Below are 16457 nucleotides of genomic sequence, written 5' to 3'. Positions count from 1 at the left end.
CAGATGCAGATACTAAAACTAAAAACAATGCAAGCCTTTTATAATGGAGGCAGAAGCAATATGAAAGTGAAAGCAGGGGGGTAAAAAAGAACAGATAGCAAGAATCAGGAATGACAATTTGATGCATTTGGTGACAGCAAAAAAAAAGTCAGTCCTATTGTTTAGGAGAGTATTAACTGAAGCTGCCTTTATACTTTAATTTAACCACTTTATTAAAATACTAAACAAGACTAAACCTGCAAGCAATAAGATGAAGCAACAAATTGCTTTGGGATCATGAACATGAATGCAATGAGGGAAAATTTCAGTTACTGACTTAAGTGTGACCAAAAAAGAGCCAGCTCAAGAGAGTCATTCACTGATATGTTGCATCATTGTAGGAGATAGATTTCTGTACCTTCCAGGGGCACATTTTATATCCAATCATATGGGACATGAAAAAGAATGGAGTTCATGACATGGTCTCCAGCTCTATTGCACTACTTCACCATCCCATCCACCTACTGCAAGGGCCACACCAACTGCCTGGTAGAGGCAGTTTACTATCCTTGCACTTGCAGCAGGTGTAATTGGAAAGATAAGACTCCCCAAAGCAACTGCTCTACCTGATAACTGTCATGGCTGGAGAATCCCAGGAGGACAGCAAAAATGCTTCAGGGACACATTGAGGACATCCCTAAAGTGGTCAAACATCCCTACTGATGCGTTGGAGTCCCTGGCTGTGATCAAAAATGGAGTTTCATTTGGGAAGGCACCAAACTTTAACTTTGTTGGGAACTTGCAAAGGTGATGTTGATTGAAGGGTGTGCACAAACTTCCAAACAATTTGTCTACCCAACTCCATACATCACCTGCCCTGTATTTGGCAGTCTGTAAATCACACATTGATCAACCATCTCAGAACCCATCAAACCAGAGCAAAAGCAAGTCACCACTGATACCAAGGGACTGCCCAAGATGGAAGCAAGGGTCTACAGAGTAAGAGGCCCTAGACACAAGGGTGAAAAAGGGTTGGCAGCAGACCTTACACCAGGCCTCCCTCGGGTTAACTACTCCTCAACCTTCTGACAAGGCAAAGACGACCAAAAATTAGTGCAACTTTCAGCTATCCCATATATCTGCATACAGGGAGGGCAGGCAGCCTGAAGCCAGTGACTAGACCACTGCTGAAGCCTTGGGCTCTCAGTCCTTATGTTTAACTGCAAGTCCCCCATCAGGAGGCAAGCCTGGTGCATACTGATCTCAATCTGGAATTGCAAGCTGATTCAAGTAATTACAGTTTACCCTTCATACTTGAAATGTACTTAGTCATCCATATTTTTATAGTACTCCATTTCAATTACCTCAGCACCAAGCCTTGGGATACATTCTTATCCATAGCCACCATAACAATCAACTCTGTAATGATTTACTTTCTCCCTTTGGCCATTGTTTACCTATTCTTAAGATTTGTTTAAATAACCACAAAGTTATGTGCAATACATGTATTAAATTTTGTGCATTTTGAATGCCACAGAAATGCTATAAGGGTGGAAGCAATCCACTTTATGCTACCAAAATCTTCTGAGTGGCAGAAAAGCAAAGAGTTTACATGGCATCAAATCTGCAGACCAACGATAGTTTGATGAATCTTAATTGGACAGTCTCAAAATGAGGCACATTTGCTGCTACTTAAGACAGAGGCCACATTTTAGTGGAACCAAAGATGTCAGTTTTATATTGCAAATGATGCAAAAAAGCTGGAGTGCAATTCTGTAAGCAATATCCAGGCCAACTGCAGATTTGCACAACTTCAGTCAGTTCAAAGCAAAACCACAGCAGTGTGAATCAAAGCCTTCTGCTCACTCCACAAATTCTTCAAATGAAAAGATAATATTCCAAAGTTTAGTGCAAAAAATTTAATTGGGTGTGAATATGACAAATAAGTACATACAGAAGTTGAACAAAGAAAGGTTTTTCTTTATTCATTCATGGGATGTGGGCATTGGCTAGGCCAGTATTTATTGCTTATGAGAAGTTAATGGAGAGCTGCCTTCTTGAACTGCTGCAATCCATGTGGTGTAGGTATACCCAGTGTGGTTAGGGAGGGAGTTTAAATCTGCAGTTTAGGATTCTGGCCCAGTAACAGCAAAGGAATGGCAATATATTTCCAAATCAGGATGGTGAGTGGCTTGGTGGGGAATTTCCAGGTGGTGTTCCCATCTATCTGCTGCCCTTGTCCTTCTAGATGGTAGTGGTCATGGGTTTGGAAGATGCTGTTTAAGGAGCCTTGGTGAATTTTTGCAGTGCATCTTGTAAGTGGCACACACTGCTGCTACTGTGCATTGGTGGAAGGAGTGGACACTTGTGGATGGGGTGCCAATCAAGTGAGTTGCTTTGTCCTGGATGGTATCAAGCTTTGAGTGTTGTGGGAGCCGCACTCACCCAGGCGAGTGGAGAGTATTCCATTGCACTCCTGACTTGTGCCTCATAAATGGTGGCCAGGCTTTGGTGAGTCTTATCCAAGAAAAGTTGACTTACAGTACTTTAGTAGTGAAAGCCATGCAAACTTTTATAAATGTGATCTAAAAAGTATAGGAAATCCCAGGTTAGAATAAAAAATTGCAAATGCTTGGTGTGAAACAATAAAATTATTGGTTAGTTAGTAACCACAAGGAAAAAAGGATTAAGATTTTAGCTTTAATCATTAAAATTGATATCAGAGATACAAGTCTGAACTGCTTTCGATCTCAGCTAACGTCTTCACATTTATCCACTGCTCTTTCCCAATGTCCTTTTAATTATGAAATACTTGTTCCCTTTAAAAACTATTCTTATGGATCTAGCTTCAACCATTATAAAGAATTCCTTGACAACCCTTGAAAGAAACTTATCAAGTGCAAGCACTCGAGTGCAATTCACTTATACATATGGACAGGCCATCAACAAAAGTCTGTTTTGACCTTTCTGCTCCAAAGGGTCATACAGACTCAAGAAGGTTAACTGTTTCTCAGACCTGCTGAATTTTTCCAGCATTTTGTTTTTTTTCAGATTTCCAGCATCCACAGTATTTTGCTTTTATGTTAAATCTGTTTCTCCCCACAGATGCTGACTATTTTCAATATTTGCTGGTTATATTTCAGATTTCCAGCATCTGTGGTCTATCACTTTTGTTTCACATGATAGCTTGAACACGTCAACTTTAAAACAATATCTACACCTAAAGCATTAACTTTCCCCCTCTTTGTAGGGAGATCGGCTGTGTATTTCCAGCATGTTTCCATTTTTAATTCAGATGTAGTCATTTAACACCAGAGTTAACTAACCAAATAAATTAGGAAATGCAAGGGAAGAAAAAAACTGAATAAACTGGGAAGGAAAGATTAGCTTAGTTAGTTAAAAGTTGCAATTAAAAACTAATATTTTATTACAAACAAACTTTTCATGCACAGAACAATGTAGAAATGTACTCCTCAAGTTAGGGAGAGGTGATGGTGTAGTGGTATTATCACTGGACTAGGATTCCAGAGGCCCAGGGTAATGCCCCAGGGATCCAGGTTTGAATCCTGCCATGGCAGATTGTGAAATTTGAATTCAATACAAATCTGCAAGTAAGTCTAATGACGACCATGTCGATTGTTGTAAAAACTGATCTGATTCACTAATGCCCTTTAGGGAAGGAAATCTGCTGTCCTTATCTAGGAGACTCCAGACCCACAGCAATGTGGTTGACTCTGACCTGCCCTCTGAAATGGCTGTTATTAACAAACCGCTACAAAGCCAAAAAGGAATGAAACCAGAAAAGGGCCACCCAGAATCGATCTAGGCACTGGAAACAGCAATCTCAAGCCTGTCAACCCTGCAAAGTCCTCTTTATTAAGATTTGGGGGCTAGTGCCAAATTGGGAGAGCTGTCTCAGTCTAGTCAAGCAACAGCCTGACAGTCATCCTCATGGAATCATATCTTACAGACAAATGTCCCAGACACCAACATCACCATTCCTGGTTATGTCCTGCCCCACTGGCAGGACAGACCCAGCAAGAGGTGGCGGCACAGTTGTATGCAGTCAGGGAGTTGCCCTGGGAGTCCCCAGTGCTCCATGTTGAACACCACTTGGAGGAAGCACTGAGGGTGGCAAGGGTGCAGGATATCCTGAGTCTTCAATGTCCACCACCAGGTGGTGGCTCAGTAGAACCACTAGTGACCAAGCCCTAAAGGACATAGCTGCTAGACTGGGTCTGCAGCAGGTGGTGAGGGAACCAAGAGGGAAAACATACTTGACCTCATCCTCACCAACCTGCCACAGATGCATCTATCCATGAAAGTATCAGTAGGAGTGGCCACAGCACTCTCCTTGGAGAAAAAGTCCTTTCTCCACATTGAGGATACCCTCCATTATGTTGTGTGGCACTACCACCATGCTAAATGGGTTAGATTGCAAACAGATCTAGTAACTCAAGACTGGGCATCCATGAGGAGCTGTGGGCCATTAGGAGCAGCATTGTACTCACACAATTTGTAACCTCATGACCCAGCATATTACCACTCTGCCATGACCATCAAGCCAGGGGATTAACCTTGGTTCAATAGGTGCAGGAGGGAATGTGAGGAGCAGAACCAAGCATGCCTAAAAATGTGTCAATGTGGTGAAGCTAAAACAGGACTACTTGCATGCCAAACAGCATAAGCATCAAGTAATACAGGGCTAAATAATCCCACAACCAACAGATCAGATCTAAGCTCTGCAGTCCTGCTACATCCAGCCGTGAATGGTGGTGGACAATTAAGCAACTCACTGGAAGAGGAGGCTCCACAAATATTCCCATCCTCAAAATGATGGAGGAGCCCATCACACCAGTGCAAAAGATAAGGCTGAAGCATTTGCTACAATCTTCAGCCAGAAGTGTTGAGTGCATGATCCATCTTGGCTTCCTCTGGAGGTCTCCAGCATCACAGATGCCTGTCTCCAGCCAATTCGATTCACTCCATGTGATATCAAGAAACAGCTGAAGGCACTGGATACTGCAAAGGCTACAGGCCCTGACAATATCCTGGCAATAGTACAGAAGACGTGTGCTCCAGAACTTGCCACACCCCTTGCCAAGTTGTTCTGGTACCCACCTGTAAAATTGCCCAGGTATGTCCTGTACACAAAAAGCAGGACAAGTCCAACACAGTCAATTACCACTACATCAGTCTACTCAATCAGTAAAGTAATGGAAGGGGTCATCAGTGCTCTCATGAGGCACTTGCTTAGCAATAGCCTGCTCACTCACACCCAGTTTGGGTTCCACCAGGGCCACTCAGCTCCTGACCTCATTACAGCCTTGGTTCAAACATGGACAAAAGAGCTGACCTCCCAGGGTGAGGAGAGTGTGACTGCCCTTGACATCAAGGAGCCCCAGCAAAACTGGAGTCAACGGGAATCAGAGGGAAACTCTCCACTGGGGAGTCCTAGTACGAAGGAAGATAGTTGTGGTTGTTGGAGGTCAGTCATCTCGGCTCTAGGACATCACTGCAGGAGTTCCTCAGGGTAGTGGCCTAGGCCCAATCATCTTCAGCTGCTTCAATGACCTTCCTTCCATCATAAGGTCAGAAGTGGGGATGTTCACTGATGACTGCACAATGTTCAGCACCATTCGCAACTCCTCAGATACTGAAGCAGTGTATGCCCAAATGCAGCAAGACCTGGGCAACATCCAGGCCTGGGCTAACAAGTGGCAAGTAACATTTGCACCACAGAAGTGTCAGGCAATGGCCATCTCCAACAAAAGAATCCAACCATTGCCCCTTGATGTTCAATGGCATTACCATCACTGAATCGCCCACTATCAACATCCTGGGGGTTACCATTGATCAGAAACCGAACTGGACTAGCTATGTAAATACTATGGCGACAAGAACAGGTCACAGGCTAGGAATCATGTGACAACTAACTCACCTCCTGACTCCCCAAAGCCTGTCCACCATCTACAATGCACAAGTCAGGAGTGTGAAGAATACTCCCCACTTGCCTGGATGAGTGCAGCTCCCACAACACTCAAGAAGCTTGACACCATCCAGGACAAAGCAGCCCGCTTAGCTGGCTCCACACCCACAAACATTTACTCCCTCCATCACCAAGGGAGTAGCAGTAGTGTGTACCATCTACAAAATGCACTGCAGGAATTCACTAAGGCTCCTTCGACAACACCTTCCAAACCCACAACCACTACCATCTAGAAAGATGAGGGTAGCAGATAGGTGGGAACACCACCACCTAGAAGTTTCCCTTCAAGTCACTCATCATCCTGACTTGGAAATATATCACCATTCCTTCACTGTGTCAACATCCTGGAACTCCCTAACAGTACTGTGGGTGTACCCACACCACAGGCTGCAGCAGTTCAAGGCAGCTCACCACCACCTTCACAGCCCACTAGGGATGGGCAATAAATGCTGGCCCAGCCAGCAAAGCCCACATCTTGTGAATGAATAAAAAAAAAAGGAACTATACTAAAATATTTTGTAATATTTATCATGACCTGATCAACAAAAGTCAGTTAATGCCCTTCCCACCAGGTTGTGGACACGTCTTTTTTAAAAGACGTAAAAAGGCAATCAGTAAAGCCAAATGAGTAAGATTACAGGATTGTGGTCAGTTACACAAGACAAGGCAAGGCCCCTTTTTAAAATCCACTTCAACTAAAACAGAAAAAGTGCTGGAAATATTTGGGTCTGGCAGGGTACGAGATATAAAAGTAACATTAAGTCTGCGATCTATCTTCAGAGCTTATGAAAAACAACTTTATTTTAAAAGGTAGCTGAGTATGTTGGTTTACTTTAGTCTTTGATAAATACTTCCAGATGTTGCTTGCTGTTCTCAGCCAGTACTGGTAGGCTAAAGGAAAAGTGGTGAGATTTCGAAATTTTCTGTTTTGTCATAACTTTCCACAGTCCCAGCACGAAATGCAGGAGCCAGGGAGCGACGCGTTCGCAATTCGAAACTAGTACGTTCTGGAAATACTTTAGTAAGAGACTTTTTTTTTTAAATGCATCGAGTTTAGTAGGATTAGTAAATAAAAATCGTGCTCATGGATAGTAAATCCCCGTTACAAAGTACAAAATTCGTGATCAAAAATCCTTTGCCTATTAAGTGAAATGTAGCGAATCAATCATGAAATGTAAAGAAAAAAGGGAGCACCAGTTACAAAGCAAACCTTCGAATTACGGTGTATCAAGTTTCTTAAAGCTGTGGCATTGCTTTACTAGTTTGCGAGGAGCTAGTGCGGAATCCCCGCATATTTACACATTAAAGCTAGAATCTGCCAACAGGCTCCAGATCAGCCTAACCAATGGTCAGTATTCAGCCAGCCGCAGGCCTGCCCAGGAGCCCTGCTTTCTATTAGGTTAATGCAAAGGACATTGTTTACTGCTTACGCACAGTGTGAGCTGTCCTTGCACCCGACTACAATCTATCACGGTACTACAATGCAGTTCGCCCCCACCGCTCACCTGTACTGGTCAAACTTGGCATACTTTAGCCATTCGCGAGGGTCACTCTTGTATGATTCCAGCAGATTCTGCACCTCGTCCACATTAATCTTGTCGCTCGCAAAAATTTGGTGCAAAACCCGGATTAAATCAGCCAAATTCGGCGGTTTCTGCATTTCCGTCTGCTCCATGACTAAGAAATCCCTCAATCAGACAACCCAATTCCTTCTACTGCTCTAGCCCAGCTGCCGGCCGCCTGCTATTTATGGCATCAATCAAAGCGCTGGGAAAGCACCAAGCACCACTTCAAGGGGGGATTTTTAATTCCGCTCTCTGAATAATTTATCTTTTCCAACTTTTTAATACAATGCGTGGAAGTCATGTAAACTAATCAGATAATATTATTTAACACCGCCAAATATAATGAAGCAGCTATCTCACTTCGCTATGTTAATAAATGACCCCCACACAATCACCCCCTTTGTTTTACGATGAACGGTTTCACCGCGAATGGCCAGGGTGCGAGATATAATGAGATGATTTTAATAAAAGCAAAAAACTGCGGATGCTGGAAATCCAAAACAGAAACAGAAACAGAAATACCTGGAAAAACTCAGCAGGTCTGGCAGCATCGGCGGAGAAGAGCACAGTTGACGTTTCGAGTCCTCATGACCCTTCAACAGAACTAAGTAAAAATAGGAAAGGGGTGAAATATAAGCTGGTTTAAGGAGGTTGGGGGGGGGGAGGTTGTTAGGACAAGCAGTCAGTAATAGGTGGAGGTAACCAAAAGATGACACAGACGAAAGAACAAAGATGTTGAAGGTGGTGATATTATCTAAAGGAATGTGCTAATTAAGAGTAGAGAGCAGGACAGGCAAGGTACAAATAGCTCTAGTGGGGGTGGGGTGGGCCAAGGACAGACACGTGGGCATGAGAGCAGGGTGGAGTGTTGAAATGGCAAGCGACAGGGAGGTCTGGGTCATGCTTGCGGTCATGCCCACATGTCTGTCCTTGGCCTGCTGCATTGTTCCAGTGAAGCTCAACGCAAACTGGAGGAACAGCACCTCATCTTCCGACTAGGTACTTTACAGCCGTCTAGACTGAATATTGAGTTCAACAATTTTAGATCATGAACTCTCTCCTCCATCCCCACCCCCTTTCCGATCCCCCCCTTTATTTTCCAATAATTTATATAGATTTTTCTTTTCCCACCTATTTCCATTATTTTTAAATGTATTTCCATCCATTGTTTTATCTCTACCTTTTAGCCTATTTCGATTCCTTCACCCCACCCCACCCCCACTAGGACTATCTATACCTTGCTTGTCCTGCTTTCTACCCTTAATTAGCACATTCCTGAGATAATATCACCACCTTCAACACCTCTTTGTCCTTTTGTCTATGACATCTTTTGGCAATCTCCACCTATCACTGGCCCTCTATCCAGCTCTACCCTCCCCCCCATTTAAACTAGCTTATATTTCACGTCTTTTCTATTTTTCCTTAGTTCTGTTGAAGACAGACTCGAAACGTTAACTGTGTTCCTCTCCGCAGATGCTGCCAGACCTGTTGAGTCTTTCCAGGTATTTTTATTTTTGTTTTGGATTTCCAGCATCCGCAGCTTTTTGCTTTTATCTTAATGTGAAAACTAATGTTGTGCTTTTGGATAATGCCACTGAGGGGTAGCATCCCTAATAACTCTGTGGGTGTGCCTCCACCATATGGACTGCAGCATTTCAAGAAGGCAGCTCACCATCACCTTCTCAAGGGAAATTAGGGATGGGCTATAAATGCAGGCCTAGCCAGCGATGCCCTCATCCTGTAAACAAATAAAATAAAAAGGAATCTCAGAAATAGGAGAGTGCCAAGTATAGGTCCAGAGGTAACTGTGTGGGAACAGGAAGTAAAGCCATTTCAAGTGATATTCTGGGTACAATGGAACCAGGTGAGAGCAGCCCCACTATTCCCTTGGATTTAAGGGAGCAGAGGGGAGGCCATTTCAAGGGGAAGAGCCAGGGTGAGAGACAGTAATGATTTTATTGGGTACTAGATGGAGGTGAGGGTACAGTTGAGCTGCAGAAATGTTGTGGCATGTGAAGGGCCGAAGACTAGATAGTTGGGTTTTTGAAAGTGCTATTGTCAGTGAATTTAAACATCATGCACAAACTATTTTGTAGTTTTTTTTCTATGGCATGTTTCTTGGCCTCTGCTACTGTCAGTCTTACTTCAGTGTTAAAGAAGTGGGCATATGCGGGTTCACTATTCCTTCCTTACATCTAAGAAAATACTTCACCTTGGAACAACCAGGGTGAAACTGGGGATAAAAATGAAAAATGCTGTAAGCACTCATCTGCATCTATGGCTAGAGTAACAATGTTAGATTAATGTTTCAGGTGACTGACCCTGTGTCAGAACCTGCTGGGGTTCACAATGAGATTCACAACTTTGAACCATTGTACCATTCCATGTTCCTGCAGTAACATTTCTGCAAATTGCCAAGTTAGACAGTACAATATTTGTGTACAAATACCACACAATAATATTAGTTATACAGTAACTTGGTTAGACTTGCAAATTCTGCTGCTGTCTCTGGGTGAAAATCCGATACTGTTTATGTTGCTGAGCAGTACAATTCAGATAATAAAAACAATGGAACTTATGATCATAACTCTATGCAATTAAATCCTGATGAACAGTGAACAGCTTCAGTCCAACCCATTTTAAACTATCTCTTCACTTGTTTCACCATTGTTACTTATCCCACACCGGATTACATTGACTTGTGTATTGGTCTAGAACTTAGAAATTCAAAGAAAAAAGCTGATACAATAGAATCCCAGAAGGAAAAAACAATTAGGACCAATACTCTTATTTCCCAGTTTTTACTGGTGTTCCATTTTAATGTACACAAGACCAGTTCGGACCAGTATTCTTATTTCCCAGTTTTTACTGTTTTTTCCTTTTGAGATGGTATAGCATTGTGGGTAAAGACAAGCAGCATGGGACAGGAAGGGGCAGAGAGTTTAACGATAATGATGCATCAGTGAATAAGGTCAATTTAAAAAATAGCGGTAAAAAAAATTAGAGGCTCTTTATCTGAATTTGCAAAGCATCCACAATAAGACGGATGAACTAGTGGCACAAATAGAGATAAATGGTTTAGATTTAATCACCATTACAGAGACATGGGGTGGAATCTTGTGCTGCTCCTCAGAGCATGAAGCAAGACGGGCAGGGGAACTTAACTGAGCGGGAGGCCAAAAGTCAACTTCTTGACAGCAGGATAAAACTCAGGTATGAAGTTCTCGGAAGCTTGAAGCCGTGTTGAGCTTCCCAACGGCCAGCATTGGGAAACCCTTTGCACATATCTGCATGCATGCTCATTAAAAGGCAATCTCACCAGAATGAAGTGTACCTTTCAAATGAAGTTATCGGCGAGCAAGGAATACGTGCATCCTGGTTCACAAATGCATATAAGTGGCATGCAGCAGGCAAGGTGGTATCCTTTCGGAGTTCCACAGCAGGGGATGATTGAGATCGGTTGGTGGCAGTCAAAAGGCAATGGGGCAGGGCTATCCGAGGCAGGGAAGGAGAGGGGGAGGGAGGGAGGCTGCAGGCTTAGTGGGACAGGGCAGGGCTGTCCAAGACAGGGAGCGAGGGGAGCAGGGAGGATATCTGAAGCAGGGAGAGAGGGAGGCAGGGAGGGAAGGCGAGGGTGCAGGGACATGGTGGAGGGAGGGGCCTAGCACAATGGGTGTGGTTATGTTATAATCCCCTACGTTGTCCCCTATGATCCCTCACGAGGGACAGAATGAGGATACTGGACCACACAACGAACTTAGATGTCAGAAGGCCATAGGTCCAGAATGATTGTGGAAAGCAAGGGTCTAAGAAGGTTATCCCTGAAGTCCTGAGGTTTGAGGGTAACTTTGAAAAGCTCAGATATGACAGTGGAAGTGCCGAGGATGATGGATGGCATGTTGAGTGTTATGGGGGAGGGAATGTACTACTGTACCGGTGGGAAGCTCAAGGGTTCCTGATAGCTGGTCATGGCTGATAAGGGGATGGGTAGATCTTATCTGAGGGCAGGGCAAGGGTGATGCACTAAGGCTCGAAGGTGCTGGAGGGAAGCTCAAAAGCGATTGAGGGGTGGTGTATGTTATGGCTTTCATTTCCAGGGACACTGCTCCAGTGTCCATGCACATAGCTGCATCAAAAAGAAGCGCTCTCAGCAGCGATCCTCCAGGATGGTATTGATTATGGTGGGTGAATAGAGGCCAGGGTGTGCCTATTCCGAAGTATGGGGCCTCCTGTTGGCCAAAATTGCTCAGGACAGAAGGGAGAAATAAGAGAAGTAAGAACACTGGTCCGAACTGGTCTTGTATACCTTAAAATGGAAGACCAGTAAAAACTGGGAAATAAGAATATTGGTCCAAACTGTTTTTTCCTTCTGGGATTCTATTGATTCAGTTTTTCTCTTTGGATTTCTAAGTTCAAGACGAGTACACACGTCAATGTAATCCATGTGGGATATGTTACAATAGCGAAATAAATGAAGAGATAGTTTAAAATGGGTTGGAGAGATTCTGTTCACTGTTCATCAGGATTTAATTGCATAGAGTTATGATCATAGTGGGGAGGTGATGGCTTACTGCTTTTGTCGCTGGACTATTGATCCAGAGACCCAGGGCAATGTTCTAGGGACTCAGGTTCGAATCCCGCCAAGGCAGATGGTAGAATTTGAATTCAATAAATATCTGGAATTAGAAGTCAAATGATGAGCATAAAACCATTGTTGAAAAAACCTATCTGGTTCACTAATGTCCTTCAGGGAAGGAAATCTGTCGTCCTAACTTGGTCTGGCCTACGTGTGACTCCAGACCCACAGCAATGTGGTTGACTCTTAAATGCCCTCTGAAATGGCCTAGAAAGCCACTCAGTTGTAACAAACCACTATAAAGTCACCAAAAAGGAATGAAACCGGACGACCGCCCAGCATCGACCTAGGCACCGGAAACGACAACGGCAATCTCAGCCCTGTCGACCCTGCAAAGTCCTCCTTACTAATAAATGGGTCTAGTGCCAAAATTTACTAGTCAAGCAACAGCCTGACATAGTCATCCTCATGGAATCATACCTTACAGATCATGTCCCAGACACCACAATCACCATCCCTGGGTATGTCCTGTCCCACTGACAGGACAGATGCAGCAGAGATGGCGGCACAGTAGTATACAGTCAGGAGGGAGTTTCCCTGGGAGTCCTCAACATCATCTCAGGACCCCATGAAATCTTATGGCCTCAGCCCAAACATGGGCAAGGAAACCTCCTGCTGATTACCACATACCGCCCTCCCTCAGCTGATGAATCAGTGCTCCTCCATGTTGAACAACACTTGGAGGAAGCACTGAGGGTGGCAAGGGCACAGAATGTACTCTGGGTGGGGGACTTCAATGTCCACCACCAAGGGTGGCTCAGTAACACCACTACTGGCTGAGCTGGCTGAGTCCTAAAGGACATAACTGCTAGACTGGGTCTGTGACAGGCGGTGAGGGAACCAACAAGAGGGAAAAACATACTTGACCTCACCCTCACCAACCTACCTGCTGCAGATGCAACTGTCCATGATAGTATCGGTAGGAGTGACCACCGCAGAGTCACTGTGGAGACAAAGTCCCGCCAACACATTGAGGATACCCTCCATTGTGTTGTATGGCAGTACTACTGTGCTAAATGGGATAGATTTCAAACAGATCGAGCAACTCAAGACTGGGCATCCATGAGGCACTGTAGGCCATCAGCAGCAACAGAACTGTACTCTAATGCAATCTGTAACCATATGGCCCAGCATATCCCCCACTTTACCATTACCATAAAGCCAGGGGATCAACCCTGGTTCAATGAAGAGTGCAGGAGGGCATGCCAGGAGCAGCACCAGGCACACCTAACAATGAGGTTTCAACCTTTTGAAGCAATAACACAGGACTACTTGCATACCAAACAGCATAAGCAGCAAGTGATAGACAGAACTAAGCAATCCCGCAGCCAACGTATCAGATCTAAGATCTGCAGTTCTGCCACATCCAGTAGTGAAAGGTCGTGGAGAATTAAACAACTCACTGGAGGAGGACGCTCCACAAATATCCCCATCCTCAATGACGGAGGAGCCCAGCACATCAGTGCAAAAGATAAGGCTGAAGCATTTGCTACAATCTTCAGCCAGAAGTGCCCAGTGGATGATCCATCTCGGCCTCGTAAGGAGGCCCCACCATCACAGATGCCAGTCTTCAGCCAATTCGATTCACTCCACGTGATATCAAGAAATGGCTGAAGACATTGGATACTGCAAAGGCTACAGCCCCTGACAATATACCGGCAATAGTACTGAAGACTTGTGCTGCAGAACTTGCCGCGCCCCTTGCCAAGCTGTTACAGTACAGCTACGGCACTGGCATTTACCTGGCTATGTGGAAAATTGCCCAGGTATGTCCTGTACACAAAGAGCAGGACAAATTCAACCAGGCTAATTACCATCCCATCAGTCTACTCTCCATTATCAGTAAAGTAATGGAAGGGGTCATCAACAGTGCTATCAAAAGGCACTTGCTTAGCAATAATCTGCTCACTGATGTCCAGTTTGGGTTCAGTCAGGGCCACTCAGCTCCTGACCTCATTAGAGCCTTGGTTCAAAAATGACAAAAGAGCGGAACTCCCGAGATGAGGTGAGAGTGACTGCCCTTGACATCAAGGCAGCCTTTGACAGAGTGTGGCATCAAGGAGCCCTAGCAAAACTGGAGTCAGTGGGAATCAGGGGGGAAACTCTCCGCTGGTTGGAGTCATACCTAGCACAAAGGAAGATGGCTGTGGTTGTTGAAGGTCAGTCATCTCAGCTCTAGGACATTACTGCAGGAGTTCCTCAGGGTAGTGTCCTCAGCCCAACCATCTTCAGCTGATCCATCAATTACCTTCCTTCCATCATAAGGTCAGAAGTGGGGATGTTCGCTGATGATTGCAAGATGTCCAGTACCATTCACGACTCCTCAGGTACTGAAGCAGTCTATGTCCAAATGCAGCAAGATCTGGGCAGTATCAAGGCTTAGGCTGACAAGTGGCAAGTAACATTTGCACCACAAAATGTCAGGCAATGACCATCTCCTACAAGAGAGAATCCAACCATCGCCCCTTGACGTTCAATGGCATTACCATCACTGAATCTCCCACTATCAACATCCTGGGGTTACCATTAACTAGAAACTGAACCAGACTAACCATATAAATACTGTGGCTGCAAGAGCAGGTCAGAGGCTAGGAATCGTGCGATGAGTAACCCACCTCCTGACTCCCCAAAGCCTGTCCGCCATCTACAAGACACAAGTCAGGAGTCTGATGGAATACTCCCCACTTTCCTGAATGAGTGCAGCTCCCACAACACTCAGGAAGCTTAACACCATCCAGGACAAAGCAGCCCACTTATTTGGCACCACATCCACAAACATTCACTCCCTCCACCACTGACAAAGTAGCAGTAGTGTGTGCCATCTACAAAATGCACTGCAGGAATTCACCAAGGCTCCTTCGACAGCACCTTCCAAATCCACGACCACTACCATCTAGAAGAACAAGGGATAGATGGAACACCACCACCTAGAAGTTCCCCTCCAAGTCACTCACCATCTTGACTTGGAAATATATCACCGTTCCTTCACTGTCAACAGGTCAAAATCCAGGAACTCCCTTCCTAACAGCACTATGGGTGTACCCACACCATATGGACTGCAGCGGTTCAAGAAGGCAGCTCACCACTACCTTCTCAAGAGCAATTAGGCTTGGGCAATAAATGCTGGCCCAGCCAGAGAAGCCCTCATCCCAAGAATGAATTTAAAAAAAAGCCCTGAAGAAAAAACAGTTCTAGCCTGAACTGGCATGAATTGGTGTGGGACAGGTCTCATCTGGATTTTACTGGAAGCAACTGATGAATTAGCAAGTCATTCCTGGACTCATCAGAAATCCAGTAGGGGCTCCCAGTTTCTGAATATTCACTAGTAGGCACCAATACTTCTCAGCCCACTTGAGCTAGAACGATATGGCTGTCAATTTTACTTCACTGAACACCAGTCAATGCTTCTCTCTCATCCCTCTCTAATTATGTCATGATCTCAATCGCTAAGTTGGTTATTCATTTTAATTCCATTAATCTTCAGCTCTGGGTTTACTCTTGCACCCACCAGCTGAATTTCCCTGCTGTTGCAAGCAGCCTTGCCAACCAGATGCAGCAATTTCCCTGCTCCTTCATGTAGAAACTGGACGCTATCTCCCCCCACTACTCCCAACTCCGCCCCCCACAACCCCCAACCCCACCCCACCACCCCACCCTCCCCACCCACGATGTAGCATCTGGCTTTGTTTGTCCCTTGCTGTTCCCTAGCTCCAGCAGTCTTTCCCCAACCTGCACCCACCCCCCACCAGCTACATCTCTCTCCCTCAGACTCCTTCCTCCCCAGTCTTTACCCTCTCCGCACCCAAATCATCCAAGCTTTATATTGTCTCATGATTGGTGTGTCATCTTAAAAAAGTTCCAACCAAGGAGCATGTTGTTGCCCCTTTGTTTTTTATTTACGTTGCAGAAGGAAAATTGCAAAAATTACATAAGTGACAATTTCAATGGAGATTTTTATGTGTGGAAACATATTTGTACATTCATATCTTATTCATCTTTGTACATTTATATGCAGACTTGTTATTTATGTGGTAACGCATTGTTGTTTTATTGGCATGATTCCATCATAAAGACAATAACAGATTACTTCATGACATCAATCACATACTTTGTTTTTATTCCATTACAGTTCCTCGGAATAGCAGTCACCCTTGCACCCACCAGGCATTTTGCGAATATGGGGCTGTATAACTTGGTAGTCCTAATTAACACATTTCTCTCCCATGATTGTAAGTGTGAAACGCTGGCCCCCACAGTGCAGAACAACTAAGCCTCAGTTCCAAAATGT

General features: G+C 44.6%; 1 protein-coding gene across 2 annotated transcripts in view; it reads right to left on the bottom strand.

Annotated features, from left to right (window-relative positions):
- LOC144695563 (cysteine dioxygenase type 1-like) overlaps window positions 1-7724 on the bottom strand; it is a 30142-nt gene extending 22418 nt beyond the window's left edge. The window contains exon 1 of one of the 2 annotated variants that reach the window (XM_078566446.1): window positions 7474-7724. In XM_078566446.1, coding sequence (XP_078422572.1) covers window positions 7474-7643 — 170 coding nt within the window. In that variant the 5' untranslated portion in view covers window positions 7644-7724. The remainder of the gene's footprint in view (window positions 1-7473) is intronic. The other variant, XM_078566455.1, reaches the window with a different exon arrangement.
- Between the last annotated feature and the right edge of the window lie 8733 nt (window positions 7725-16457).

The sequence above is a fragment of the Cetorhinus maximus genome, chromosome 2, assembly GCF_964194155.1.
Source record: "Cetorhinus maximus chromosome 2, sCetMax3.hap1.1, whole genome shotgun sequence".
NCBI lineage: Eukaryota > Metazoa > Chordata > Chondrichthyes > Lamniformes > Cetorhinidae > Cetorhinus > Cetorhinus maximus.
The sequence above is the reverse complement of the archived record's forward strand: the minus strand, read 5'-3'. Positions and strand labels throughout refer to the sequence as shown.